Here is a 27,456-nt window from a genome sequence, read left to right on the forward strand (position 1 = left end):
CCCTCAGTGGCGTTTGGTAACTTCAAAGAGTGATGGAAAGCTGCCCCCAGGAGATGGTCAGCACGATCTGCTCCATCCGCATCCGTCTGAAGGAGCTCTGGGCGAATTCAAGGCAGCGAAAGAAAAGCTGCAGGATCCTTCCCTGCCCCCTTGCAAGGGCAGGCTCAGCACAGCAGCCTGATATAAATAGCCAGCTTCAGGAAAAGGCACTTTCCGTTCTGGTGTCAGTGCGCTGTAAACAGCTTTCAGAGCTGAAAAAAGCCCTCCTTATCGTCTCCGTATGCAAAACCCTGCATCTGCCGCCGTGCGTGCAGCCAGCTCAGGCATTCGGGACACGGCAGGAGGCTGCTGGGTGCATCTGTAGGGTGGAGGGGAGGAAAAGCGCTGCAGAGAGCGGGGGTTTGAACTTGGCTGTGGTATCCACTGCAGGGACATCGAGTGAGAAGCCTTTCCTCCGCGTGGCTGACCCAGGGGAGGCGGGCCACTGGGGGCTGGTCACTCAGGGGCCATCGATGGAGGCACAGGCACCGCTCTGCAGCCGCGGTACCCAACGGAGCCAGGCGGGCAGGAAGGGTCCCAGCGTCCCCCAGCTCCCCGGGACACGCAGGGGCACCCGCGGGCAGACCCCCGGGGCGCAGGGAGCTCCCGCGGGGCGCTGCTGCCCCCCGGTGGCACCGGGAGGGATCGACAGCCCAGGCCTTGTGAAGCAGAGCGAGGTGGGAGCGCACCAGGGTCACCGGGGTCTCTCCCAGAGCTGTTTCTGCTGCTTTAACTCCTTCTACAAACTCCTTTTGTGCTCCATGGGTCCCCCCTTCCCCTCTCCACGCTTCCACTGGAGCAGAGCCCGTCCTGGTCCACCAGCCCTGCTCCAGGTCCTGCTCCCGCACCAGGCTGTCGTGTGCTGGGGATCTCCCACCCCAAACTGCTCACCAGGTCCTGCAAGCGCCTGCAGATGCTTTCTGTGTCCTGGGTCCAAGAAGCTGGACAAGGCAGGGGCAGGACATGCCCCTGCCATTAGAGTGGCGCAGCACCAAACCCTTGCACCTATTGTGAGGGAATGGCTTTATTTAGCCTAAATGAGAAGCTAGATGGCACAGCTCCGCTTCGGGCAGACAAACCTTTTCACCTCCCCTCCATTCCAGTTTCCCATCTGCTCCACGGTGCTGGCGGGGAAGAACTTCCTCCCGATGTCTAATCTCCATCTGCCCTCCGCACCAGTCCCGCTGTCCATGTCACTGACACACGCGGCTCCGCTCCCACCGCTGTTTACGAGCTCATGACGAAATTTAATGGACTAATCACAAATCCTGGGTCTTTCCGAGAGCCGGGAGCATCCCCTGCATCCCAGCGGCGCTTCAGCAGGATTCACCCAGCACAGCGGCTGCCCTGCGCCCGCAAACCGGGGGCTGTGGCCTCGGCTTTCCGCGGTGCGTGCCTCGGGCCTGCTCCCGGTGCCGCCGCGGCTGTGTCTCCCGGTGTCCCGGTGCCCCGGTGCCCCGTTGCCATGGCAGCCCGCTGGCTCGCCCCGCCGCAACGCGCAGGCGCCGGGCGGCCGCGCCTCACGGATATGCGGCGGCGGCGCCTGCGCGGGGCGTTGAGAGCCGGGCCCGGTGCCGCTCGCTCCCGGCCATGTCGCTCGGCCCGCTGGACACCGCCCGGCCCGGGGCGGCCTCCCCGCCGCGGGACTTCGGCGGCATCATCCAGACATGCAGCGGCAACGTGCAGCGCATCGCGCAGTACAGTGAGTGCCGGGGGGGGGGGGGCTGAGGAGCCGGGGCCTCCCGGGGTGAGGGAGCCGGCGGGGAGCGGAGCCGCGTCCTCCGTGCGCTGTAAGCAGTGTCCGCCGGTCCCGGGGCGCGTTCTGCGGTGTCGGTGGTGCTGAGCTGCGCCCTTCCCCGTGGGACGGAGCTGGAGCCCGCCGGCACCCTGGGGAGAGCCCGGCCGCTGCTCGGCCTGGAGGAGCCGTCAGCGAGGTGTGAGGCGCTGGGGTGGAAGCAGGGAGGCAGAGGGTGTCACCCCCGTGTGCCGGCTGTCGGGGAGAAGCTGCTGGCGCAGGGGTCTCTGAATGCTGATGGAACCGGTGTCCAGGGCCTGTTAACTGCGCTGGCAGTGTGCGTATTCTATGGACACAGCCCGCTTTGGGTTGGAAGGGACCTTAAAGCTCATCCAGTGCCAACTCGGGGACCCCATCCACTGGAGCAGCTTGCTCCAAGCCCCTGTGTCCAACCTGGCCTTGAGCACTGCCAGGGATGGGGCAGCCACAGCTTCTCTGGGCACCCTGTGCCAGCGCCTCAGCACCCTCACAGGGAAGGGCTTCTGTTGAAGAGCTCATCTCAGTCTCCTCTCTGGCAGGTTAAATCCTGCAGGGAAGCATTCTGCTGAGCAGGCTGTGGTGCAGTAAATGGTGCTGCAGTTTCTTGGTCATATGGTTGTCAGTAGAGAAAGTTCTGGCTATTATAAGCTAATGGTTAAAATCCTACTACTGATTACTGAAATATTGCTTACTAAATAAGTCGCCTCCAAAGGAGTGTTTGACATAACCGCTTCCTAAAGTACTGCCCTTGCTAAAAATGGCAGTAACTGTCCAAGTACCCGTGTGTTTTAGGGGTGAGGTCAGTTGAAGACGTTGGTTCTTCTGAAAGTGGACTCCTCCAATTTGATTATACAGCGCTATTAATGTTGCTGAAATGGCTTTGCTTTTGCTCAGTCATGGTCATTTCCTCTTGGTACAGGCATGGATGGTCGTTGAGTCCATCAAATACCACTGGCAGTCTGGGGCTTTTCCCTTCCATGGAACTTCCACAACCCCCTTCTAAGTGCTTCAGCTTCTCTTTCTCATAGGACAGGTTTCCACTATCCCATGACCAGCAGCTGTCCTATCTCAGTGCCCTGCCTGCCTCAAACAGAACAAATGGCCATTCAGCTTTTATCGGGGTGGGTGGGAGCACACGGCACATCTGACTCAGTGTTACGGTAATTTACTTAATTACATGTTTTATAAAAGCTTTCCATTCAAGCCTAGGAGGGGATACTGAAGCCTTAAGCCTGTCCTCACTTCTCCTTTCATTCTCTGTCAGGAAAACAGGAAGCAAACAATGGGCACTCCTTTTGGGAAACTCTGTAGACTTAGCATTTCACACAAAACACACAGGAAACTGGTGACCTGAGCAGGCAAAACTGCTGCTTGCAAGACGGTTGCATGAGCTGAGCACCTAGAGCAGAGGCTGAAATGCTTTAAGTGATCTTAAGTGTAGAATAGTCAGTATGTGGAAGGCTTTAGAGTCTAAAACTGAAAGGGTTTCGAGACTGAAAGCTGTTCACTGAGGGGGAAGTCTCTGTTGATACGTATACCAGCTGTCCAAAGAATAAAGGCGAAGAGCTCCAGCCCCATCCTTTGGCCTCCCAGACACTTTGCTCTCATTTTGCTCAGCAATTCATGCATTGCTGTTGGCTGAGATAGACTAAACACAGTGAACTGCTGAACCTGGCTCAGACCAGGGCAAAAAGCCCAGTGCCTGGCATGGAAATGGGACTCACACAAGCATCTCCCCCAGTGGAAGGAAAAAACACATCCCCAAGTACCTTGACACTGTAGTGCATATGCCATGTGCAAGATGATACCTGCACACAGAGCATGGTCTGTGTGCCTGAGTCAAGTTAAAGGGACAGATGAACTATTCTGACCCTGTTGTGGGTGACAGAGCTGTGGTCTTGCTGCTAGACGGCATCCTCAGCTCGGTGTATAAGGAGCTGCTAAACAGCCCTTCATTGTATGAGCTAACAGAAGTCTAGAATTCTCAGTGAGAACCCATCACTGAGTGCAAAGCTGGAATTCTTGCCTATTTACTGAATAAACCACATTGCAGCCCTCCTGAGCTGTCACTGTTACAAGCCATCAGACATCACTTTAAAAGCGGTCATTGTACGAATGTGATTTTCTTCAGCAACACCTTTAGCCAACTGCAGTGGCTTACTCCAGGCTGAAAACAGGAATTACACCAGTATGATATCACTGAATTACTGAACTCATGGGGTATTTCAACTCAGTTCTGCTGCCTTTTCTATAATAAGCTGCGCCTCCTCAGCTTTGCCTCTCTCAGTGCCGATGGGTTAGCATATGATTTCATGATCAATTTGTGCCCATGGAACCTTGTACTGCTGTAACAAGTGCTGTGCCCAGCATCCTTAGTAATGCTAAACATCGTGCAGCCACAGAATAAAGCGGATCAGTTTGTTAAGCTGTCAAAAAAAGTAATCTATGGAAAAAGGAATGGGGAGAGAGCCTGGTACTTGCTTTTCAGGTACATAATGGTTTGATGTAGTTCATTGTGTGTGTGCATGATCACCAGTGCCTACACAAGGAAAACAGTGGGAAAACGAGGTAGGGGAGAAAGAGGGCTGGAATAGCTCTCCTTGCTACTGCATGATGTCAGATTGACGCAAACTGACCATGAAGTGCATCAGTGCTATCTGCTGCTCTTGAAAGATTGATTGTGCCTGTGTTGTGGAAGGTTTGGGCTATTATGAGTAGACAAATTCAGATATAGTTTAACTGATAGGAAGATGAATGCACAAGGTTTTAGCCCCACAGACTTGTCTTCAGGGGATGTATGGCTCGCTATCACTTTCTTTTCTGAAAGTTAGTCTGTTAGGGTGGATCATGTCTAAATGGGGGGTGTTTAAAATACACTCTGCATTTAAAGCAAAGAACATAAGCGCTGTCTTACCAGTGTGAGTTAAGTCAAACGTTGAGAGGAGCCCTATATGGAAAGCTAGAAGAATACATTAAAGAAGCAATAAAATACACTAGAACTTGTCTTACTAACTCATTATATGATCTATCTTCAGCTGCGCAAATAAGGAATTTGATGAGCCAGTTGGGAACCAAGCAGGATTCCAGCAAGCTTCAGGAGAACTTGTAAGTATTAAATAAGGTAACATTTGTATAGGTTCTCTTGCATTTCTTTCTGTATTCTTAGAGGAGCTGGGTTACTTGCTCTGGGGAGATGCTTTATTTGATAGGTCTAATAAAGTCCTACAAAACAAATGTGACTAGATGCATTAAGTAGTTTACTAGATGAATTAAGGCATTCCTTCAGGACTCTGGAGAAGCCATTCAAAACTGGTGGATAACAATGATTACAAATGGTGTAGCTTATTTTAAAAGGGTAGTAGTCCATCAACCATGCATTAGCTGTACTCTTGAGGACTAGCCATAGTAGCTTGGCTTGTGGTTTATATAAAAATAATGCCATACTAGGTACTTGGTCCTCACATGAGAGCAACAAAGGAAAATGGCAAGGAAGACCCATAATAGTTGAAAATGTAGCTGTAGTACAAATGGATTTAGGCACTACAAAGTTTAGCAGTCTTACATGGCAGCTAAAATGGCACATGTGCTTTCAGAAGAAGGTCAGTTACACAGAATATATCAGTTATAGGGACAATAGAGGAGACATTAAACAGGCATAGTCCAGACTGACTCCTACAGAGACTGAAAGGGAGACTGTAGGCCTGTGCATCTTCTCAAACTTGTAAAGCATAAATAGCAAGTGGTGAGGAGAATAATTTCTGGAGTCATAAAAGGAAACATGAAAGTTCTTCCATTATCTCTTCATGTGACTGTACCTCCAATCTTGGAATATGCAACTTCCCCATCTTTTATAACAGCTGGTTTTTGGAGAAGTTCATATGCTACATTTGAAGGATGAGATCAGCCTGACTGGGAGAGAAAAGAATTTGTTTGCTTGAGCTGCTTGGTTGACCTAGTCTGAATTGAATCAGATTGAAGAACTAATCACTAGTGACCAAACATGTAATTTTGTTGTCAAAAAGGCCCTCTTCTGGGTGAGAATGGTTGCACTCCACAGAGCATCAGCTGCCATACAAATTGCATACAAAAATGCAGGGGTGGTTTATTTGGCTCACATACTGCAGGTCAACTTATACAATAATGCAGCCTGAATACTTTGATTTTTGTTTATTGGGCTGTAATGGGTGACTTTCACTCACTTGTATCCATTGAATGCTAAAAGATTGGTTCTTGGTTTAGTGTTTTGTGTCTTCTAGTTTGCAGTATTAGCTTTTATGCATATGGCTGCAAAATACAATGTGTGGTTCTGTTCTCTGTGAATCACTGTTTCTCATAAACTGCATCTTTGAAGGTAATGTCAGGACATCACCTTGTACATCAGTGGCACCAGTGTCTCTCTGTAATGTGGTACAAAGGAAGGTGCGGCTGCACCAGATCCTGTGCAACAATAGCTGTGAACTGCAGCTATTGGAAGTGTTGGAAAACATAAAGGCTCAAGGGAAAGTCTTACATTTCTCAAAGCAGAAGCTGGATCATTCCTTTCTGACCACCAGAAATGTAAGAATTTAGTATCTCCCAGTCTGTACTTTTATCAAATGTACATGAACCAATAGTGGTTGTCAGGTGAACAGTTAGTTGCCAACTGTACCACAAGGAATTCACTCTGAAAGACCGATTGTGTTCACTGAATAAAGTTCTCTCCCTTGAATTTCTCTCTCTTATGCCATGGGAGAAAAGTATCTTTTTAAAACTACCAAATTCCACCAGTTAGCAGGGAGCACAGAACTTTGAATCTTTTTATAAACATAGTCCAGAGTCAATGGTAAAAGCTAAAAGTACATCTCTCATCCATTAGGATGACAAAAAAAAACCCACCATAAAGATGTGTGATCTCAGGACCCCTACTCAGTCATTATTCTGGAAATTGAAATGCTCAGAGACTGCTATTTAGGCAGAAGCTTGTGTAACTGCTTTTGAACTTCTGTTTCAGACAACAGCTACAGCATTCTGCAAACCGCCTTGCCAAAGAGACCAATGAATACCTAAAGGAGTTGGGGTCTCTACCGCTTCCTCTGTCTGCTTCTGAACAGGTCAGCACACAGAATTTGGCTGGATCTATTTTTAAATCGCTCATCTCAGGAAACTAGCTTAGAGCACAGCCTCACAAAGCTTGAATTGGCACAGCTGAAGGGGCAGCCGCCTTTTCGGAGGAAGAATGGTGGTGAAGTAGGGAAACAAACTGGCTATATCCCAGCTGCTTATATGACACAGGGAAAACAGTATTTCCCAGTGGCAAATAGGTATAAAACTTGCTCACGTGAGAAGAAGCCCTAAATGTTTGCGAAGAGCTGAGCATGTCTTTCGGAGTGCATGCCTTTTGGAGGTACATATCTGAAAAATAAACCTGTCACAAGGTGCCTGGTGATGTGAGCATTGTTTTAGGATAACTCCTTGCAAACTGCATGTCAGTGTGAAATGTGATCATGCCAAAAAGCCTTCCCCTGCATGTGGTTCATTTGGGGGGAGAAGCTGACTCACCTTGCTCATATTTGAATACAGCAAAATACAGCGAGGCATTGATTATGACCTTACCTCTTGCCAAATGGTCCTTTGAGTTCCCCCTGCCCATGGGAAAGAGAAGGGACAGTCTTTTGCTGTTGGCATTTTCCTGCTGTTTTAAATCACTGCCATGCTTTGTGATACTGTTGTGGGATGATCTGTGGATATGGGTCAGCAGGTGTTGTCTTAGCCTGTATTTAAAGGTTTGTATGCCAGTTGTAAGCATGGCCGTGGTTTGCCCGATTGTTCAGCAGTTACTTTTCAGTTAATCTCCCCCAGTGAATAAATTCCCATCACGTGCATAGCACTGAATACAGCAGTGACTTTTGAAGCCTAATGAAGCCTGTGGGAACAGTCCAGTCAAAATCTGCAGGAGCTGGCACCAACATGCTGAGGATCAACTCTGACAGAAGGGCTGTTGCTTCCAGACAGCTCAGATGGAAGCTGCAGTGTATTCTGAGGCTGCTGTAGTGACTTTAGAATAGGAAAAATAAATTGAAAACATTTATTTCCTTGAAATTGTTGTTGAATTGATACAAAGTCATTGAAGGACTCTGATACTGAAAAGCTGCAGTTTGAGGCAGCTATTGGGAATCTCTCTAATGGAAAATATAAGAACTGACCAGAGTATAGAGTGTCCTTTGGGATGAGCTTTTTCACAACTTCTGGTTTCACATAACTGGGATGTCGCAGCACTCAAAGCAGATGTCCTACAGAGGCTGAATAAGTTGATATGGTAAAATGAGGATGAAACAGGGTATTGCAAGTCATATATTTGGAGAACAGGTAAACTAAAATGGTTATTGGGACTAAGCATGTTCTCTGATCAAGTATCAGCAGGCTTGTAGTGTGGCATGGCTGGAAGAGATGGCTTATGAAACTGTGGTCACGGTGTTGTCATTAATCCTGGAAGTGTGGGACTTCCTACATTTGTAAGAAAGTTAAGGGGGATGTCTTACCAGGACAAGAGAAAGTTAAGTACTACCAGATTGGCTGTATGGAACAGCCAAGGAATGGGGGGTAAAGGCATTGTAGGTATCCAAAAGGTTTCTAATTAAATGTGGCAAATTACTGGGATGTGGTCTGAATAAAAGTAATGGTGTAGAAAACCTCTACTTCAGGCTTCAGACTAGGTTGAAAGCAGAGAACCTTATTACACAGAACTGTTCTGCACTACGTAAGGCATAGAGCATTTGGTACAACCAGTTAAAATACGGTGGGCTTTTTGTTCTCTCCAGTGCCCCAGAATGCTGGAACCAAAAGACACTCTGAGTGCCAGCATTTGTTGTTGTTATGATGATGGTGTTTTATTCAGTCTGACAGTTCCATTATCAAGAGTGGGAATATCTGAACACTTCTTTTTGTGTCAATTCTTTAGCGCCAACAGAGACTTCAGAAAGAACGTTTAATGAATGACTTCTCCGCGGCCTTAAATAACTTCCAGGCAGTCCAGAGGCGAGTGTCAGAGAAGGAAAAAGAGACTGTAGCAAGGGCAAGAGCTGGCTCCCGCATCTCTGTAAGTATTTGTAGGAATTCCTTATTGATAAAGTGAAGTCTTCTGAGAGATCTTGTACTTCACCATCTTGTTCCAACTTCATAGCTGTCTACAGACACATTGCCGAGTGCTGTTGATGCCTCAGTGTACCAGTTTTGTCATGTAAGATGTTTTGAGTAGGCACTCATTTCAGTGTACCCCTTGTCAACGTTAGCAGAGGGAAGGAATCCTTGTAGTTGCAAATGTTGTGGAGGATGAGATGTGCAGTCACAGTATAGTTAATTGCAAAGTATTGCAGGCTTGCTTTTTGCCTGACGTCAGCCCTAGATTATAACGTTTAAGAGGTCATTTGGAAGCTTTCCACACCTTAAATTACACCTTAAGTCTCACACAATGTTTCTTTATTTTCTTATAGCTTCTGTCTCGCTACTATCTCCAGTGTATGTTCAAAACCTTCTCCCTGTTATGCTTTCACAAATACCTGTAGCTACTAAAAACTCATAATAAAAAGGCCAGTGAAAGCATTTCTCTCCCCTTGCCTTGGGGCTCTGTTAGGTGTGCATTCTGAATTTCTACCAGGGAGCACATTTATCCTTTGGATTATGCTCAATCTTTTGCTACACGTTGAGAACGGACGTGGCAAACAACATCTTAGTAAAGGGACTCGCTGCTTCAGATTGCGCAGTTGCCTCTGATTTGCAGAGATAATCTGAATTTAAAACCTAAATGTAAAGATGAGTCTAGATCTAATCTTAACTAACTTACATCTGGAAGCTAAAAGGACAGTGGTGTTCTTGGAGAACTCTGGACAGTTTATGCCTTTATTTTCAAGATACTCCTGTTGATTTTACAAGGGGTCTCAGTAGTCTGTGAGACTCACAACTCCTTTATCTCTTCCAGGCAGATGAGCGGTTCAGAGAAGAACAGCTCGTTTCATTTGATAGGTAACAACTTCTTGTCCTTTTGATGTTATACTTTTAACTATACAAATGACTAAAGTTTTGATGCAGGATATGTCAGTGTAACTTGGGCCAGGCTCTGCTAACTGAATGCAAAGTAGAAAGATTTGAAATGCAATTATTACAGCACTTGTAATACACAGTGTACAAAATTAACTGCACACAACAGGATTTTATCCTCCTTAAATGTAGACTGTGTGATTATTGCCCTGAGGAGAGTAGTCACCTTTCAGACAGTGTCTGTCATAGTAGATAAGTTTGTAAAATGCTGTATCAACTTTACAGTGTGGTAAAGAGGACACTTCAGAAGCTTCTGTGATCACTGTGCCGGTTTCTACTGTATGTGTGAGAAAACTGGGATGAAATCTGCTGGCCCTTCTGTATAAATCCTTTAACAAGAGACGTAGCTTACATGTCCCATCCCTCTGCAAATGTTGTCACAGATGAGCGCTGTCTCTGTACAGTTGCAGGACCAGGAACCTGGGGGTTGTTCTGTAGGAAACCTGTCAAGTTTCAACTCACTGCTACTTTACTTACAAAGGGAGGGTGGAAGTCCCTATGCATAGAGAAAGAGTTGTAGTTTCTTTCCATCTCTTTCCAGTGGTGAAGATTGGAATCAAATGCAGTCTCAGGAAGAAGATGTGGCAATAACTGAACAGGACCTTGAACTCATTAAAGAAAGAGAAACAGCAATCAGGCAATTAGAGGTGACCAGTAGATTCTGCATAGTTAACAGTACTGGGAGATAAACCAAAGAGGTCGTGCAGTGCTAACTAATGGGATGGGCTGAGGAGATCTGAAGGTGGAGGAACAATGTTCCTTGTAGAGAGGATTGATGCCAAGATCAGTCTCCCTGCTCCTGTTGAAGGAGAATAGGTATATTTTCCCTCGGTGTTGACTGGTGGTCCTTCAGATGGTAGGAGCAAGTCATGGTACAATGTTCATTTCAATTTCATACTCTGCTAATTGCTAGTGGGATGAGTCAAATATGCAGTGGCAGGAATATTGTAGGCTCCTGTGTTAATCCCAGCTTCCACAGATAGTAGCATCAAGTCACCTCAGTCAGTGAATGATGGCATCTGTTCTGACGCTTTGAGCAATGATCAGAAGAGGAACTAAGAATGAGGCTTAGAAACATTGGAACCAGTGTTTGTTGTAACTTGTTAAACTGTTATCTTCAGGCAGACATTTTGGATGTCAATCAGATATTTAAGGATTTAGCCATGATGATTCATGACCAAGGAGATATGATTGGTAAGTGTGTTTGGGAAATGGGAAGTCTCTTTAGTTCAATTACATGTTTTGCCTACATAGATTAAATTTTCTAGTATTTTGTATAAAAATGATTGCATTTCTGATTTATTTTTTTAAACACTGAAGCTCTGAAGTGTTTTACATTGAGTTCTTTATTTTTCCATAGATAGCATAGAGGCAAATGTGGAAAGTGCAGAAGTCCATGTGGAGAGAGCCAGTGAGCAGTTACAGAGAGCTGCCTATTATCAGGTAAATCCTGTAGGCTTTGCGGTATTGTCAGTGTATAGTTGAGCAGTAATAGAACAGGCATAGCAAGACACATACATAGGTTTGCAGCACACCAGACAACCCAAACCACTCTGATTCTGTGATTTAAACTGTAGAAATGCAATACTATTTCTATACCAACCCCAAGTGACCAAGAGAAGATTGTATGAGAAAACTACTGAAGAGGTTTGGCTTTCTTTGAAGCTGTAGTCTTGTCTAATAGGATGAAAAGTGGTAGGTGATGCCACAATTCTCTTTTTGTAGCCAACGTGCAGTAAAGCTTGCATTTTCCTTTAGAGGAGCAGAACTTGTCATATTCGGACTTAACCGCACCTCTTAGACCACATGCTTCTAAAACTATAAGCATTTATCTGTAGGATCATGCAGTTTAAGGAGTATGTAAAAGTGTTCAGACTACATTGCTTACTTCTCTTGAGTAAGCATGGGCATCTAGTGCTCTAGTTCACCAAAGTTAGCACCATTAACTGGTAGACCTGCTTTTTCCTCTTGTCATCTGCTTCTGGTGTCAGTGGCTTTTCTTGTTTTTTCCTTTTATTAGAAGAAATCCCGTAAGAAGATCTGCATCCTGATTCTTGGTCTTGCTGTGACTTCTGTAATCATAGGATTCATTATCTGGCAGGCTATACGATGAAATCTTCCCATGGAACCTAATCTCATTGCTGAGATCTTTTTCCCCCCCTCAGAGTGAACAGGCTGACAAGTCTCAAAATTGAATTGACCACCCTGAGAGAGCACAAGCTGGAACTACTTCTAGTCATAGATATTAGCAACTAATGTGCAGATAACTAGTATTTGGAATTAGTGAGCCATGGAGACGGTATTTATCAGTTTATATACAAATTATATTGTTTTATGTAACTAAAATCTTGTGGTTTTGCTTTCTGTAATGTATTATTCCCTGTCCCAACTGTATGCTGAAGTGTGATCAATAATTGGAGATGTCTTGTTGAGTGGCACAACATTAACATTTTATATGTATAGATAACTTTGTTGGACTGGAATAAGAATGACATTCAATGATGGCACACCACCGATTCGCATCACCTTAATCCAGCAGTTTCTAAAGTCTCCAGGATCTGCCCCATGGTTTTATTGGTCTCCAAGTGGCTGTGGTTCTAGATTCTCTTCAAGAGGTGTTGTTACCGATTGGAAAGGCAAGAAGTACACATGGGTGATAGCTGGAACCACTGGGTGCTGGTCAGTTCAGCCTCAAGACTTGTAATTGTGGTGGTGAATTTTTCTGAGCGTGGTTGGGGTTGTTCTTTTCCAAAATGCATCATTTGAGGACAGGATCTTCTTTGACTTTTAATCTAACACTGCAACTTCCTTAGAGAAACTAGCTGGTGGTTTATTGTTGGACAGGTAAATATCTTACAATGCTGACTCTCAAGCACTAGAAATACAAAGTTTTAGCTGTTCACTCCTAAGTGGTTTTAGAAGCTTCCAGGGAGAAAATCACACAAAGATGAGGAAGTGGGCACCTAAGTTTACAGGATAGATGAGTATTAGCTGAAATCTTGCTTCTGAAGAAGTGCTCTTGAAGCTCACTTGTAGTGCACTAGTAAATATTATGTGGGGCTTGTGAACATCTGGTATTTTCCACTCTTTGTGAACCAGAAAGTGCAGAAACTGGCTGATGAAGTGCGGTGCTTTTCAGGCTGAGGATGTGTGTGCAATTGAAAAGAGTGCTGGTTCCAGCTGTCTTGCTACCCGAGCTGGACAGGATCTAGCAGCCACTCCCCCCTTCAACATAGCTCTGAGCTGACATGCACTGAAGGAACACTAATCTGCCCAAAGCCCAATGGAGTGTGGTAAATGCAGCATACTGACCCATTTTGTATTTAATCCTTATTCCATGTCTCCTGTATAATAAAGTAAATGTGAAAGCTGGGAAGGGAGCACGTTCTCCCACTTCCACAGTGGTTTGCACTATTGCGCCATCATTCCATCAAATAACAGTCAATAAACACTTTTAAAAGTCTATCTTGGAGCTTCTTTCTCTTGCAGTTTGGACATTGGCATTGCTTTTGTGGTTCCCTCTGTAAGCAGCGTAGAAGACTTTACATGTTACAGCTGCCTCTCCTCCAGCTTCAGTTCTGTGGTCTCTCATTCTGAAGAATGAAACTAGTGAATTGCTTTCACTTGGACACACACAAAGCTCCTGTGCAGAGCCCTCTACAACAGTCAATGGCAGAAACATTAATCAGTGTTGGGTCAACTTTGCCTATTTGCCTGTTGCTGCAACTTGGAGTCTTTGCTGAGCCTGTATGGTGAAATCAGACCTGAAAGCAAGGAAACTGTGTGGTTCTGCTCGTTTAAAATACTCCTCCTGTATGGCAGAGCCTGGGCCTTTGTGTGCTGCCTGCTGCAGTGGGACATTCCTCTGGATGTCACACCTCTGTATCTTAAAGGGAGCCTGGGTACAGTGTTTGTAGGATCCATCCTTTCTCTGGCCTGTTTTGGTCCTCTAACAACGGGCATTGAGGACATGGGTCCAGCTCGCTGGACTCGGCATGGCTGTAATGGCTTGATGCTTTCTCCTCTTTCTTTCCATCACTGAACTTAGCAGTGGGGCTGCTGCAGGAGCTGTTTTTAACAGCGGTCTTGGCTATGCTCCTGAGCATGAGGAACCACCGGAACTGCCATGGCTGCTCCTGCAGCATCCTGGCGCTTGGATGTGTTTCCTACCCCTCGGAGGTGCTGGCTGTGGGAGCCAGGCAGGGGATGCGGGTGCTCGCACGGCTGCCTGGGCCTGAGGCCTCTGGGAGAGGGCTCTCCGTGGGGATACTGGAGAAACGCGGCTGACAGAATCCCAGACCGGTTTGTGTTGAAGGGGCCTTAAAGCTCCTCCAGCTCCAACCCCTGCCACGGGCAGGGACCCCTTCCACCGGAGCAGCTTGCTCCAAGCCCCGTCCAACCCGTCCCTGAGCGCTCCGCTGTCCCCCGCGTCACCTGCAGCCCCGTTTCTCAGCCGTTCGGTGCACACCGAAACCCGGAGCCGCTGCCGGGGCTCACGGCCCCGCTCCGCCCGCTCCCTTCTCCTCAGCGCCTCTCGCCGCGCGGGGCACGCTGGGATCGCGCCTCTCCTCCCGCCTCCCGTCGTGCCCCGGGCGCGCCTGAATGGGGCAGACACAAGATGGCGGCGAACGCGAACCCCGCCGGTGGCGGAGGCCTCTCGCTCTTCGAGTGCCCTAGCTGGTGAGCGGCGGCACGGAGCCGGGACCGGCACCGGGGCCGGGACTGTGGCTGCCGCACCGGGCCCGTCGCGTCTGCGTTTGGCAGCGGGCTGCCCGCCGCGCCGGGCCGGGGGAGTGGCTGTGGGGCCGGGCGTGGGGCGGGAAGGGCCCGGGCCTGCGCTGCCGACCCCGCGGGGCCGGTGCCGTCGCTTGTGGGGGGCCTGGCGGCGGAGCCGGGCGCTGGGCGCTTCCAGCGGCTACCGCGGCTTGAGGCTGCTCCCGGCCATGCTGCGGCTCTTCCCAAGGGCTTCACCAAGCGGGGGATGGAGCGAAAATTCAGCGTTGTGCTCGCGCTGTGTGTGCAGCACGGGAAACCCATCGGCCTGGGGCTGGCCCGGGGGGTTCTTGCGTTAAAAACTCGGGGCAAGGCGGCGTGTGCGGGCAGCAGCGGCAGGACCGTGATTGTGGTCGGTTTCGAGCCGTACCTGGACGGGATCGCTGGAAATCAGCTGCTCCTGCTGCAAGCAGCGCCTTGGATTAGGTTACCTGGGCTGCGTTTGCTTGGATTGATGCGTTACTGAATAGATCTCTGCTGCGCCGTCGTCTTTAGGGGTTGGAGCATTGATTATGCGGGGGGTTGTGCAGTTGTGTTTTAAATCGCATAGAAAATGAGACAGCGTTATAGCTGGAAAGTGAAGCACTGGTGTGAGCTGGCTCTGTACGTGCATGCACAATTGCAGTCTTTAATTGCACAGTCATCTGAGGTTTACCACAGATCCCCTGCCTTTCAGTGCTGCGATGGTGGTGCTCGGTGAATGGATGCTCAGTGAATCTGCCTTATAATTTAACCTGGTTTAGGAGTGTCTGCTTTAGCTGGTGAAACCATCTCACCCTCTCACGAGGAGGAATTGCTCATGCATTTTAGTAGATCATTTGTGCTGAACGTACCCAGTAAGAAACATCTCTGTGAGACAAGATGGTGCTCCATGAAATGATGGCATGATAGAGTGGATAAAAAACCGATTCTGGATGTTCAACCTGATACTTGAAATATCTCTTTAATATATATATATTGTACAACAGTGTTCCCAACTTGCATTATATTCAGTGGTAAATTCGAATTACTTCTGTCTTTGCAGGCTGTAAATTGACCAGCTGGAGAAGTAGAACTTTTGCACTGCTCAGTTGCAGTTATTTGTGTGCTACTGCATAAGGATTCCTAAATAAATACCACCTGAAGGGAGGATTGTTACGCCCGCGTCTGTGAGGGCCTCTTTAGTTACATATTCTCTGGCTTCTACAGACAGGGCAGATCTTGCATAGCTTCACTGGGCTGGTGCTGACCTGGTTCGGTTCTGAAGCACATCCTGTTGTGCTGAGTGATGGAGATGTGAGGGTAAAGGAGCTCTGAGGGGATGATCCAGGCCAGGGTTTCATACCCAGGAGTGGGAGGTTGTGTTCAGGTGCCAGGGTCTGGTTTATTCTGACATTTCTCAGATTTTTGGCAACTTGCTTGTTGCAGCCTGAATGTCTTTTTGCTGTCGTGTCCTAAAATCCATTTACTTCTGGTTTATTTTTCTAATCTGCTAAAAAAGTAGATTAAATTCCCTGTTAAAGCTTTTTGTGGCTTGGGGTGGATCTGCTGAATTGCAGAGTCTGGCTCACAGTTTTAAAGTGTTTGCTTCTTTCAGAGCAACGCAGAGAGGACGCAGGTATGATACTGAATTGAAAAACTGCTATGGAATGGGATCAGTATTGATACTGAGCGATGGGCCTTTCCCAGCAGCAGGCTTGGACCAGTAGTATTGTTATTTGAAGTTCTGACTTCCAGAAAGTCTCAATGTATACATATCTTGCAGGATCCTCGATGTCTTACACAGCAGCCATAAGTCTTCTGTTTAGATCCTGTAGATCTGTTTAGATAGGCTGTTTAGATCAGTGTAGATCCTGGTACAGAGAGCTTTGGGTGACCAAAACCATGGACTTGGAGATAGGCTTTGTGGTCAGTTGCAACTTCTTTGGTAGTGAATTAGCTTCAATGTCATCAGCCTGTATTAAAATTAAAATCAGAGTCTTAATTGTTTTTCTGCCTCTAAGCAGATCTGGCTTGGGGACTACAAACACCACTTGTATGAGAAATAGATCTTAAATGTCGTCGTGGTTTAATCAACAGAAATAGCTTTTTTTCCCTTGCCCATATTTTTGAGGTTTGCCTTCATCATCGTAGCTGTTCTTTCTTAACGTGATTAGTGGTTTAGTATCCAGTTTCCAGAAACGACTTCCACTCTGAAATTCAAGGTTTTCAATCAGTTCAGTTTCCAGGGTTGAAGTTCTGGCTTTGATTTAGTTTTTGTCCTGTTAGAAGGTACTTCTTCAGAGTCCATAAAACGCATTATTCTTTCTTTTCTTGTGCTTCCAACAGTTAAACTAGCTCGAGACAATGACAAATGATGAGTGCTGTCTTCATAGTGCTTGTTTGTGCCAGCACTTGTGCATGCATGCACTGTAATTCCTCCCTAAGTGTTGGCAAAGACATGAGCTATGCATTTGAAATGGAAATAAAGGTGTTTGCCAATACTATGGATCAAAATTGAACCAAACCATGACATTAGAAGATGTCTTCAGATAACAATGACATACCCTGGTTTTGTGAAGATTTTTGCTTTACTTCTGAGCTGGTTTTAGTGAGCAAAAGTAATTCCTGTGAGGTACAAATGATCCGGGGTGCAGTTTTGGAGTGACCATCGCATGTTTAATAACCACTGTGCTTTTTTTGTGGTCTAACCTGCATATGGGATGGTGAATCTTCCTTTACTCTCTCGACACACCAGGAGTTGGGAGGTTGTTCTGGAATGTACACACATTTGAAGGAGGATGTTTTAAAGGTAACAATGATTTCAGTTGCTTTGAGCCAACAAGAGGCTATTCCTGGCTGGGATTTTACACAGATTTCTGGAGGGGATGAGCTTTAGAGTTCTGGAAGTTCCACCCTGTCCTTGAAGTTGGGCATGGAGATGCATACAATAGACACACAGGCCGAGATTTTTAGGAAGTAGCTAAATTTAGGCTTTTGAATCCACATTTAGAAACCTAAATAATTGACCTCATTTTAAACTAACACAACAGAATTCAAGCTGTCCTGTCTATGTCTTTCATAGCTACAGCTCAGAATTTCTCTTTCAACTGGATATGGCTGAGTCAGTGCTGTTGGAGACAGCACTGATGAAAGTACGGAGTCTGTTACCTGTGCTTAATGAAGCTTGAGTCAAACCCAACCAGATGCCTTAGGGAAACAGCGACCTTAGTCTGGGCCAGAACAGAGCTTAAGCTGTCTAGTAAAATAAAATCAACACTGTTTTTCACTGGATAGAGGATTTTTAAAGAGGGATCGTATTGGGTAACCCTCCCTTATAGCTGAAGGGAAAGAGCGAAAAATGTAGGATGGAAATGAAAGGGTTTGATCAGAAATATAGGGTGGAAATCAAACTGTCAGAGTAACAAGGCTGTGGAGCAGCTTTCTGGTAGGCATAACGGTTACAGTCTTGTCTTTCCTTCCTCTGATTTCTACACTTCCAACATACCTGTTCTCTGAAAAAGTAGGAATAATCTTGACCAAATAATCATTTCATTGTTACTCACTACTTAATATTCATTTTCCTATTTAATTCAGTGCTGTTTGAATTCATTTTTTGATGCCATAAACCCTGTAGTTCTCTCTAATAGAATATTTATGGACCCCGCTCTCAGGAATTAATTTTTGTACACAATTTCCAAATTTCACTGTATTCCATGGAGACTTTGCTCCTGAGTAAGTAACCAAGGGAACCAGTGGGAACCAGTAGAATCGAGTTCTGTGTGGAACTGCATTGTAACAAGAAAACATACATAGTGCCAAGGTGAAGTTAGGCAAATGCTTTAATACAAATGGAATGCTTTGTTCAGTTGAAGCAGCCACGTCTCTCATCAGAAATCTTCCATATAATACTCCTAAAACACAGTGCAATTGTTCTGTGTTCAGGATAAGTCTGTAATCACCAAGTTTGAACCATGAGCTTTTTGAAGTGTATTTCTTACAACTGAAAGCTTGATGGGAATTATTTTAATGCTTCTAAGAGCAGAGGGAATCATAAATGCCTGCCATCCACCTGCATGGGTTTGTAAAAAATGATGGGTTATGTGTTGGCAGAAGGCATCTGCAGGGAGGAGAAAATGATGAGATTTTCATATTTTCCCCCAAATAATCCTGCTTACATTTGTGTAGGTTTGGGCTGTAGCTCTAATAGAGTATTAGCTCCAACCCTAATAAATGTTCTATGAAATGTTTTGATGCTATATTTTCCTTTATTTTCCAGGGCAGGGAAGCCACCACCTGGCTTACATCTGGATGTGGTCAAAGGAGACAAACTCATTGAGGTATGAAAATAGGGTTTGTGTGTATTGGGTAGATCATGTACATAGGCGTCAGCAGTAGAACATTTCCCAGCATTTTCAACACTTCCTCATAAGTATTTAGCTTCTCTCTCATATTCATGATGTTCACATCAGTTTATTTTACTCTGAAACTTCAGAATGAAGAGAATTCCATCAGTTATCTTCTGATTAGATGCACTGTGCAGGGATATAAAACTGCCCTGCTCAGGTAGCAGACAGTGGCAGTTGGCTTCCTGAACATTAAACCTGTCTTAATAAGAGAGAGAGTAAAAGTAAAATGCTTCCAAACTTAATTTTGGATTAAAGTTGACATTTTATTCCCTACAAGATGCTTGCAGAGTACTGGGACTGCATCAGGGCTGGCCTTCACTGACTCTTTCTAGGCACTATAGCATTCAAACCCTTTGCATTGCATTTGTCTTCAATCCATGCGACATGGATTCTGCTTCTCATGGCCCAGTCCATAGGCCATGGATTCTGTTTCTCCAGTTCTGAAACTGGTGCGTGTTCAGAAGCAGTTTGAGAGACCAGAGAGCTGCAGTGGGCTGCTGCTCAGCTCAGCCTTCTCACTGCCATGCCAGCAGCACCAGCTGGGTGCGGGTTGTACTTGGCACTGGGTTTTCCAGTCTTCCTTTCAGGCCATGTAATGAAATTCAGTGAGCAAAGCAAAATGGCTTTGTAACTTTGGGGGTTTTGGTGTGTGGCAAGTGGCCAGAGATAATGCAGCCTTTCCACCTGGGAGACTGATTCTGTAAGATGAATTTTCTCTTGTCATGTTTCCTTTGGATTCTTGAGCTTGGAGAGAGCGCTTTAGGATGAAAGAGTTTACATGGATTTCTTCGCTAAATGAATCCTCTGGTGCACAGCAAATGTCTGTCACAGGAGTCCTGCTCAGTACTGAAAAACAAAGCAGCAAAATGCCATATGGAAGCTGAGGGTGCACCGCTGCTTTTGGTAACGGATGAGCAAAGTTGGTGTTGATAAATGTCAGTCAGGAGGTGTATTGTGCTGGTGGTGTCAGGCTCTGAGGCTCTCCCGGCCAAAGGTTTTCTGAGGCCCAAGCTGGCTTGGCAGGGAAGTGCTAGTGCACTGTTCCATGCAGCAGCATCCATGGCTGCTTGCATGGCTGCCTTGTGGCCTTACACACTGTGTATTGGTGATGACTTGAGGCCTCTAGACTGCAGTGGTTACATCAAACAATGAGCTGTGCTCATGTCTAGGAGCTGTGCAACACATGAACAGCATTTAATGTGATCCATCTCTTTCCCTGTTTGGTACATGTGGCAAATAGCTTTTCAGTTCTATGGTAAGAACATTATTAAATCTCTCTGGATTACTGAGCACTTGATACTAACCAAGCCATCCGTATCTGAGGCCTTGTGCAGAGGTCTGTGGTACACTGTGTGATTGCTGGGTCTGAAAAGTGCTACATTAAAACAAGCCATGAAGTGTTTAAGCTCAGTGTATAAAGGAAGACACTGGGTTATAACTCAGAGGCACAGAAAATTCCGGAAACTTATCTTGGAGTAAAGGCAATAAGATTATTTTCCCCTGTTGATTTGTGACAATATTTCCAATGTATTTATTCACTTCTGTATTTGCAAAATCTCTTGAATGCTGTCAAGTCAAAGACAAACGGAAAATGGCTTTAACCTGACAGAGGGGAGATTGAGATGAGCTCTTAGTCACAAGTTGTTCCCTGTGAGGGTGCTGAGGCGCTGGTGCAGGGTGCCCAGAGAAGCTGTGGCTGCCCCATCCCTGGCAGTGCTCAAGGCCAGGTTGGACACAGGGGCTTGGAGCAAGCTGCTCCAGTGGAAGGGGTCCCTGCCCGTGGCAGGGGTTGGAGCTGGAGGAGCTTTAAGAAAATGTAGGAGAAAATGAGGTTCCCATGGGTTTTTTTGTTTGGAGATAAGGCGGAGGAATAGAAATACTGGGTCTTATTCCAAGCTGTCTCATTTTCTGCATAACTTTGTAGTGCCACAGAATTTAGGTGCTCATAGTGTCAGTCTTTCTGGTAGCTCGAAAAACCCCCAAACCAGCTACTTATAACTAGTCTGACACATTGGATCTTCCAGCTGACCCAAACTGGGAGCTAACAACTGAGTGACATGAATGCTACTTCCAGAGTGGGAGATCCTTCCTCATCCCACAGTCCTAGTGCCTATATCAGCCCTTTGCTGGGATATGCATCTGCCTGAAGGCAAATTAATTCAGTCCAGTATGGCAATAGAAGACTAATGAAGCAGATAAGTGCTTTGGAAGCTGAGAACACTGGGACTTTTCTGTATTCGGCTGCTCTGATTTTACAAAGAGAAGATTTGGGTTTCTGTATTTAAGTGTCAGACAAAACTGAAATATTAATGAGCTGTTGATGCTTTGTTTAGAACTTGCTGTTTATTCATGTGCTTGAATTTTTTCAGGAAGATCCACAAGGTGATAGGAGTCTAATACACTTCTCTGTTTGATATTCTACCTCAGAAACTCATCATTGATGAGAAGAAATACTATCTCTTTGGGAGAAATCCTGATCTGTGCGATTTTACCATTGACCACCAGTCTTGCTCTCGGGTCCATGCTGCCTTGGTCTATCACAAGCATCTCAAGAGGGTTTTCCTCATAGATCTAAACAGCAGTAAGTAGCGTGACATTTAACCAGCTAGAAGCACAGTATTTCAGTGCTTAAGCATTCCTGAATCTGAGACCCTTTTTCCTTTGTTGTTGTTGTTTCACTGTGTGGATAGATGACTGTACTCTGAGATAGCAGCCTAGGGAGAGATTGTAATGGGTTTGGAGCAAAGAAGTGATTGTTCCAGTGAGCTTCCATCTGTTTCACTTGGTGTTTAAAAGAACATTTCTAGACTCTTAAGAGGCTAAGGGAAAAGAGGAAGGTGGCTTGGCCTTCCCTTCAAAATTTCATGAGGTTTTCTTTACAGAGGGTGGTTTCCCAAGATCCAAAACCTGTTTTTTCCACTGAGGTACTGATTCCAGACATGGTACATTAGGACCTACAAGAATCCAAAAAGTAAATGGTGTTCGTACTTTATTTCCATGACTTCTTGAGGACTTCTCATGTGTGTTATCTTAGTTCATGAGATGGTGGGTGACACGTACATAGCTTATATTTTAAGAGTACCTCAGGGACTTGTATCTCGAAGCACCCATGTAGTTTCTGAACTTCTCAAGACTTGAACTTGAGTATTTTGAGCCCAAGCTGATAACTAACAGCCTATTTTGCATTTTGATGTTCTCAGCACACGGCACGTTCTTGGGTCATATCCGTTTGGAACCTCACAAACCCCAACAGATACCCATTGACTCCACGGTTTCATTTGGTGCTTCTACACGGGCATACACGCTGCGGGAGAAGCCTCAGACGCTTCCATCGGCAGTTAAGGGAGATGAGAAAATGGGCAGTGAAGATGAAGAGCTCAAGGGCTTGCTGGGCCTGCCAGAAGAGGAAACAGAACTTGATGTGAGTGCAGTGTCACACTCTACCTAGATGGTGTTTCTGGCTAAACAGATAGCGTTCCGCTTTTGTTTGCTTAGGTTCAGGTTCTCCATTTGTTGGCCTTGAAGGTGGTCTAAGATGTCTTCTGCTGGCAGGTATACACAAAGTGTCTCATTCTGCTGTGATCATTCAGCTTCCCAGAATCAACTGACCTGATAATCCTCTTCCAGTGGTTTGCTCACAATGGCTCTCCAGAGAGTTACACACTCCCCAGCTGCCCCAGGTCAAGGATGATTTCCCACAGCTCCCCATTTCCCAGTAACTGAATGCTGCCCTATGAAAGCAGCGTATGTGGCATTCACAGGATTGTTGAGGTTGGAAAGAAACTCTCAGGGTCATCTAGTCCAGTCCTCCGGCTAAGCAAGGTCACCTACAGCAGGTTGCCACAGGATCATGGTCAGTCATGTTCTGAGTATCTGCAGGCAGAGACCATAACCTTCCTGAGCAGCCTGTTGCAGCACTGGAGCTCTTTTTCTTCTTATGGTTCTAAAGTTGAAACTAAGCATTGTGCTGTGGTTTTCTGATATGCACAATTGCATGATTAAATGAAATTTCATACACTAGTTACTTAAACTATTTCATCTCCATATTTATCACTAGAACCTGACAGAGTTTAATACAGCCCACAACAAAAGAATTTCCACGCTAACCATTGAGGAAGGGAACTTGGATATTCAGAGACCAAAGAGAAAACGGAAGAACTCCAGAGTGACATTCAGCGATGATGATGAAATCATCAATCCGGGTAAGTAGTTTGCTTTAGTCTTCAGTTGATGCCCTTAAGGCCTCCTTTCCACTGTTCTCATAGGGATTTCTCCTGGCTGCATATGGATATAAAGTTTGGCAGTCAATGTTTGGGATCTGCTATTTTAGAGAAGCTGCCCCATGTCTCACTTGAGTCTTTGACTTAATTTAACACCAGCCAGGAAAACTATTTTGATTTGGAACGTTATGCAGTTCAGTGCTCAGAACATCCTAATGTAAACAGCAGTCTTCTGCATTACAAAAAGGATAATGTTTTCAGAGTTTTGGAGCCTGTACCTTGAATTCCTTCAACTCCTCCTTCAAGGTTCCCCCAAGGACTTCTGGGGATGGCTGCTGTGCTTTTGAGCTGCAGCTCAAAAGCCCAGAACTCCAGTGTTTTCAGTGAAAGCCACCCATCCATACGTTCACCTCTCTGTTCTCCACTGGAGTTGAAAGCTTTTCTTACCAGCATATCTGATGAGCCCACCTAGATCCAAAGCCACTAGGTGTCCTCCTGGCTCCATTCTTCATCTGGGCATGCTTGTGCTTCCTGAGCATCACTAGAGGACTGGCTTGGAGAAGGTCCATGTACCAGTTCCTCATACAGGCTCCTTTACCTGACAGATGCTCTGTCTCTTCCTGTGTTCTTACTGAAGGCATCACTGTTCTTGCTTTTGCAGAGGATGTGGACCCTTCTGTTGGACGTTTCAGGAACATGGTACAGACAGCGGTAGTCCCTGTTAAGGTACAGAGTAACTCAATTTTCTAATGAATGCATTACATTGATGAACTCATGATTGATTGCATGAACTCATTTTATGACTTACACCTTAAGAACATAATTTTCTGTGGTGAAAAGTGTTTTATTGTTAGCAAGGCATGTTCATGTTTCACAACTGTAGTCTTTTTAGTAGATTTGACCATTTCCCTTCAAATCCAGCTTTTGCTCTTTAGTAACACATGGGAGCAATGGCAGTATTTTTTCCCTCACAAAAAGAAACACTTCTCAGAATTCCAGTACAGTGGTTCTAGGCGTTGGTTAAAATTGTGGGAAGTGTGGAAAATAGAAAGTAAAAATGAGAGGTTGTTTGAATCCTGTAAGTGTTGAAGATTTCCTAAGGTTGTCTACTGGAACTAGCAGGGTTTAGACTTTGCTCCAAGATGAAAGTGTTGGCTGTGCTATATTTGACTTGAATATTTGTAAAGCTTCAGAGTAGCTAAGCAACAGTGTGATAGCGACTTTACTTGTTGCTGGTATGCATGAAATAATGTGTGTGGAAAAGGATAATTCTGCATAAACCCCAGGCTTCAGGAGATCCAGATGATCAGGAGCTAGACAAAATCACCCAAGTGATCTAGGAGTTGCAGTTTGTTACTGGGGGGAGGAGGGTCTGTGTTAACTGACTAAAGACCTCCTCAGTCTTGTGTTTAGGACAAGCTCAAGACTGCCAGGTGTGTACAGGAGATAAAGAAGTGCTCAGACCTGATCTAAATTCAGCTTCTGTCACCCCTTCCTGTATTGTGCACCTTTAAGAGTTTATTATTAAGTGGTTTTCAGAGAAACCCAGAAGAAATCTACTGCGACGTAGTCTGTAACCACTTTGCATGGGTGGTCAAGGTGCCTTTTGGGGGCCAGTTTCTACAACTTGCTTATTTCACGTATTCTTACTAATGTTTAAATGCTTCCATCTCCAGAAGAAGCGGTTGGAGAATGCAGGCTCCCTGACCACAGATGATTCTGCATCGCGACGGATGCAAAACTTCCCCTACAGCGGAGGATTGTACGGGGGTCTACCTCCAACCCACAATGAGGCAGGGTCCCAGTCGCACGGTGGCCATGGGACAGCACTCATTGGTGGCCTGCCAATGCCCTACCCCAATCTCGCCCCAGATGTGGACTTGACTCCTGTTGTGCCCTCAACAGTCAACATGAACCCAGCTCCAAACCCTGCTGTCTTTAATCCTGAAGCTGTGAATGAACCCAAGAAGAAGAAATATGCAAAGGAGGCATGGCCAGGCAAGAAGCCAACCCCTTCCCTGCTGATCTGAGCTGGAGTTTGTGGAGTGAGGGTGGGAGTCACGAACTCCAGAAACTGTTGCTGTGCATTATCGTCTTTTTAAGATTTCAATGTCCTAACCAGATGTAATACCAAGATTGAAGAAGTGAAACATCCTTTAAAGATCTGTCTTCAAACGTTTTTATATGTCTGTTAAAGGAAAAAAAGAATTACAGCTCCCATCTCCTTATGAACAAAAATACCTGGCAGCCTTTTCTTAGCCATTACTGTCCCTAGAGGTCTTTACTCTCAGTTTTGATCCAGAGGTTGAAGGGGCAGCATCACACAACTTAATTCTCATTTATGGCATGACCCTGCAAATCCATGCTTGGAGGCGGTGTGCTCACTACAAGTCATGTTGTTGCCACTGGACTTGTATGTAGCAGGTCAGCTCTAGCAGAAGTGAATGGTTGTGGGGCCAAGCCTTTCAAAAATCTCATTAATAGGAGTTCTAAAACTTGCAAAATATAGGTCAGCTTTTCTTTTGTACATTTTCCAAACCCACTGATGTGTGGGACATTGTTGGGGGTTTTTTTGTATTACTTTAGTTTGGCTACAGCTTTGGGTTTTTTTTCCACCTCAAACACTACAGCATCCCATTAGTTCACGAGGACATGGAGTTAATGGATAAAAATAGATGTGTTTCCCAAGCTGTGGCCCAGTATTGTGGTGTTTGGAGGACTAAAAGGTTGCACACATGGATGGATAGGAGCTTGTGTTGGTGCTACCGGGCATGGGAAGCCTCAGAGCATTTGAAAGGTGGGTAGACACTGCCTATAAATAACCAAGTCAGGTTGATCTCACCCTATAATCACTTAAGGTGGAGTTAACACAAAGGAAACCAGTTCCTTTTAAACTCGGTGGCCCTTTTAACTTAAATAGTTCCATTTGTATTTGCAAATGGAAGTTGTGAGCTTAGAGCATGTGTGAGATGCAACAAGAGACACACAAAAAGGAGCAGCCATCAGCATGTTTAACAACTAAAACCACAATCTGCTGGTTTGGCCACTAGTAACAAGGGATGAGAACACAGTGCTACTTAGAGGTAGAATATCAGTTCTGAGTAGAGAATCTGCCTCACCTTGAATAAAGCAGTGCACAAGCTGGTTTCATCATATTACGTTTTTTTGACTGCTTCACTTTGTCCTATTGAATAAAATAGGCTTGATTTGGATTGTTGCTCTGGCACTTCAGATCCTCAAGTTTAGATTTCACCACCTGATTCACATGTATTCAGACACAGTATCTTCTCTTTATACCAGGTAAGGCAAGAGCTCTGTTTTGCCTGGATTTTTTTTACATTGGATGATGCAGTTCAGCTTTGTGGTGACATTCCTCTGTTGTCTGGGGATTTCTCCAGGAGACATGCACCACAGAGTGTGTCCAGCTCTTCATTCCATACAGTACTGTGGCTACCTGGCCAAGTTGTGTGCACATCTGGTGGTTGCTGGAGCAGTGTGACCAGTGCCTCTGGTGTGCTGCGTGCATGGGACCTGGTTTGGACACATGCTCCAAAATCAGTGTGACTTCTGCATCTGCAGAGTGATTGCTATCATGTTCCTGAGCTAAAAATGAGCTGGGAGCTACCCCATTCCCAAGAGGGATGGCTTTAGAGACTGGTTTGTCCCCCTCCTTGCACCATCTAGCTCAGGTGGTTAGATGGGTGAACACAGGACCTCTCCAGGATAGTTGTGCTGCTGTGTTGAGTTGCTATTGACTATGATTCAGTCCTCAGACATTCTGCTTCCAGACACTCCATGTGAACGCTGAGAATCTTTCTCCCTTTAGGTTTGCTTCTTCCTGGTACGTAGAATTGTCTTTTTCCAGCCAGTCTGCTTTATGAAGGCAACTCTTTAGGGTAAGACTAGTTAGGGCAAGTAAAAGTTGAGCAGATTTTCCTCTTGATTTGGTTTGGTTCTTCTTTTTTGACAGGTGGTTTTTATTTTGGTCTTTGCAAGGGGCTCTTTGCAAGGTTTTTCTTGAAAAGGGAAGCTTTACTGCTCATTGTTTTTCAAGCTCCTCTCCTCTCTGGGTTTGAACAAGCTCTCATTATTGTAGAGCTTAGGGGCCGCAGCTGGTACAGGAGGGGACGGTGTAACATCTAGGGGCTTTGTACAGACGTTTGTACACTTGTGTAATATGTAATAGGCCTTTTCACACTTTCTGTTGAGC

General features: G+C 45.7%; 2 protein-coding genes and 1 non-coding gene across 4 annotated transcripts; all 3 read left to right on the forward strand.

Moving 5' to 3' along the window:
- Positions 1-1,554: 1,554 nt before the first annotated feature.
- On the forward strand, positions 1,555-13,612 carry STX12 (syntaxin 12). 2 transcript variants are annotated; one of them, XM_065697900.1, is made up of 9 exons: positions 1,555-1,741; positions 4,849-4,918; positions 6,804-6,903; positions 8,751-8,888; positions 9,768-9,811; positions 10,428-10,533; positions 11,008-11,080; positions 11,247-11,329; positions 13,376-13,612. In XM_065697900.1, exons 1-9 carry the CDS (start codon positions 1,630-1,632, stop codon positions 13,481-13,483), a joined length of 834 nt encoding a protein of 277 aa, XP_065553972.1. In that variant the 5' UTR covers positions 1,555-1,629; the 3' UTR covers positions 13,484-13,612. The 2 variants fall into 2 exon arrangements, with proteins under 2 accessions (XP_065553972.1, XP_065553973.1); XM_065697901.1 differs by lacking the exon at positions 13,376-13,612 and adding an exon at positions 11,907-13,351 and having other exon boundaries at positions 1,559-1,741.
- An 857-nt stretch (positions 13,613-14,469) lies between these two features.
- Positions 14,470-25,425, forward strand: PPP1R8 (protein phosphatase 1 regulatory subunit 8). Its single transcript, XM_065697899.1, has 7 exons — positions 14,470-14,566; positions 18,897-18,957; positions 21,454-21,607; positions 22,227-22,447; positions 23,084-23,228; positions 23,908-23,972; positions 24,923-25,425. Exons 1-7 carry the CDS (start codon positions 14,505-14,507, stop codon positions 25,274-25,276), a joined length of 1,062 nt encoding a protein of 353 aa, XP_065553971.1. The 5' UTR covers positions 14,470-14,504; the 3' UTR covers positions 25,277-25,425.
- LOC136023522 (small Cajal body-specific RNA 1) lies at positions 20,314-20,479 on the forward strand. The gene has a single exon (XR_010616624.1). It is a non-coding gene; the product is annotated as a small Cajal body-specific RNA 1 (non-coding RNA).
- Positions 25,426-27,456: the final 2,031 nt, after the last annotated feature.

The sequence above is a fragment of the Lathamus discolor genome, chromosome 18 (genome assembly GCF_037157495.1).
Source record: "Lathamus discolor isolate bLatDis1 chromosome 18, bLatDis1.hap1, whole genome shotgun sequence".
NCBI classification, from domain to species: Eukaryota; Metazoa; Chordata; class Aves; order Psittaciformes; family Psittacidae; genus Lathamus; species Lathamus discolor.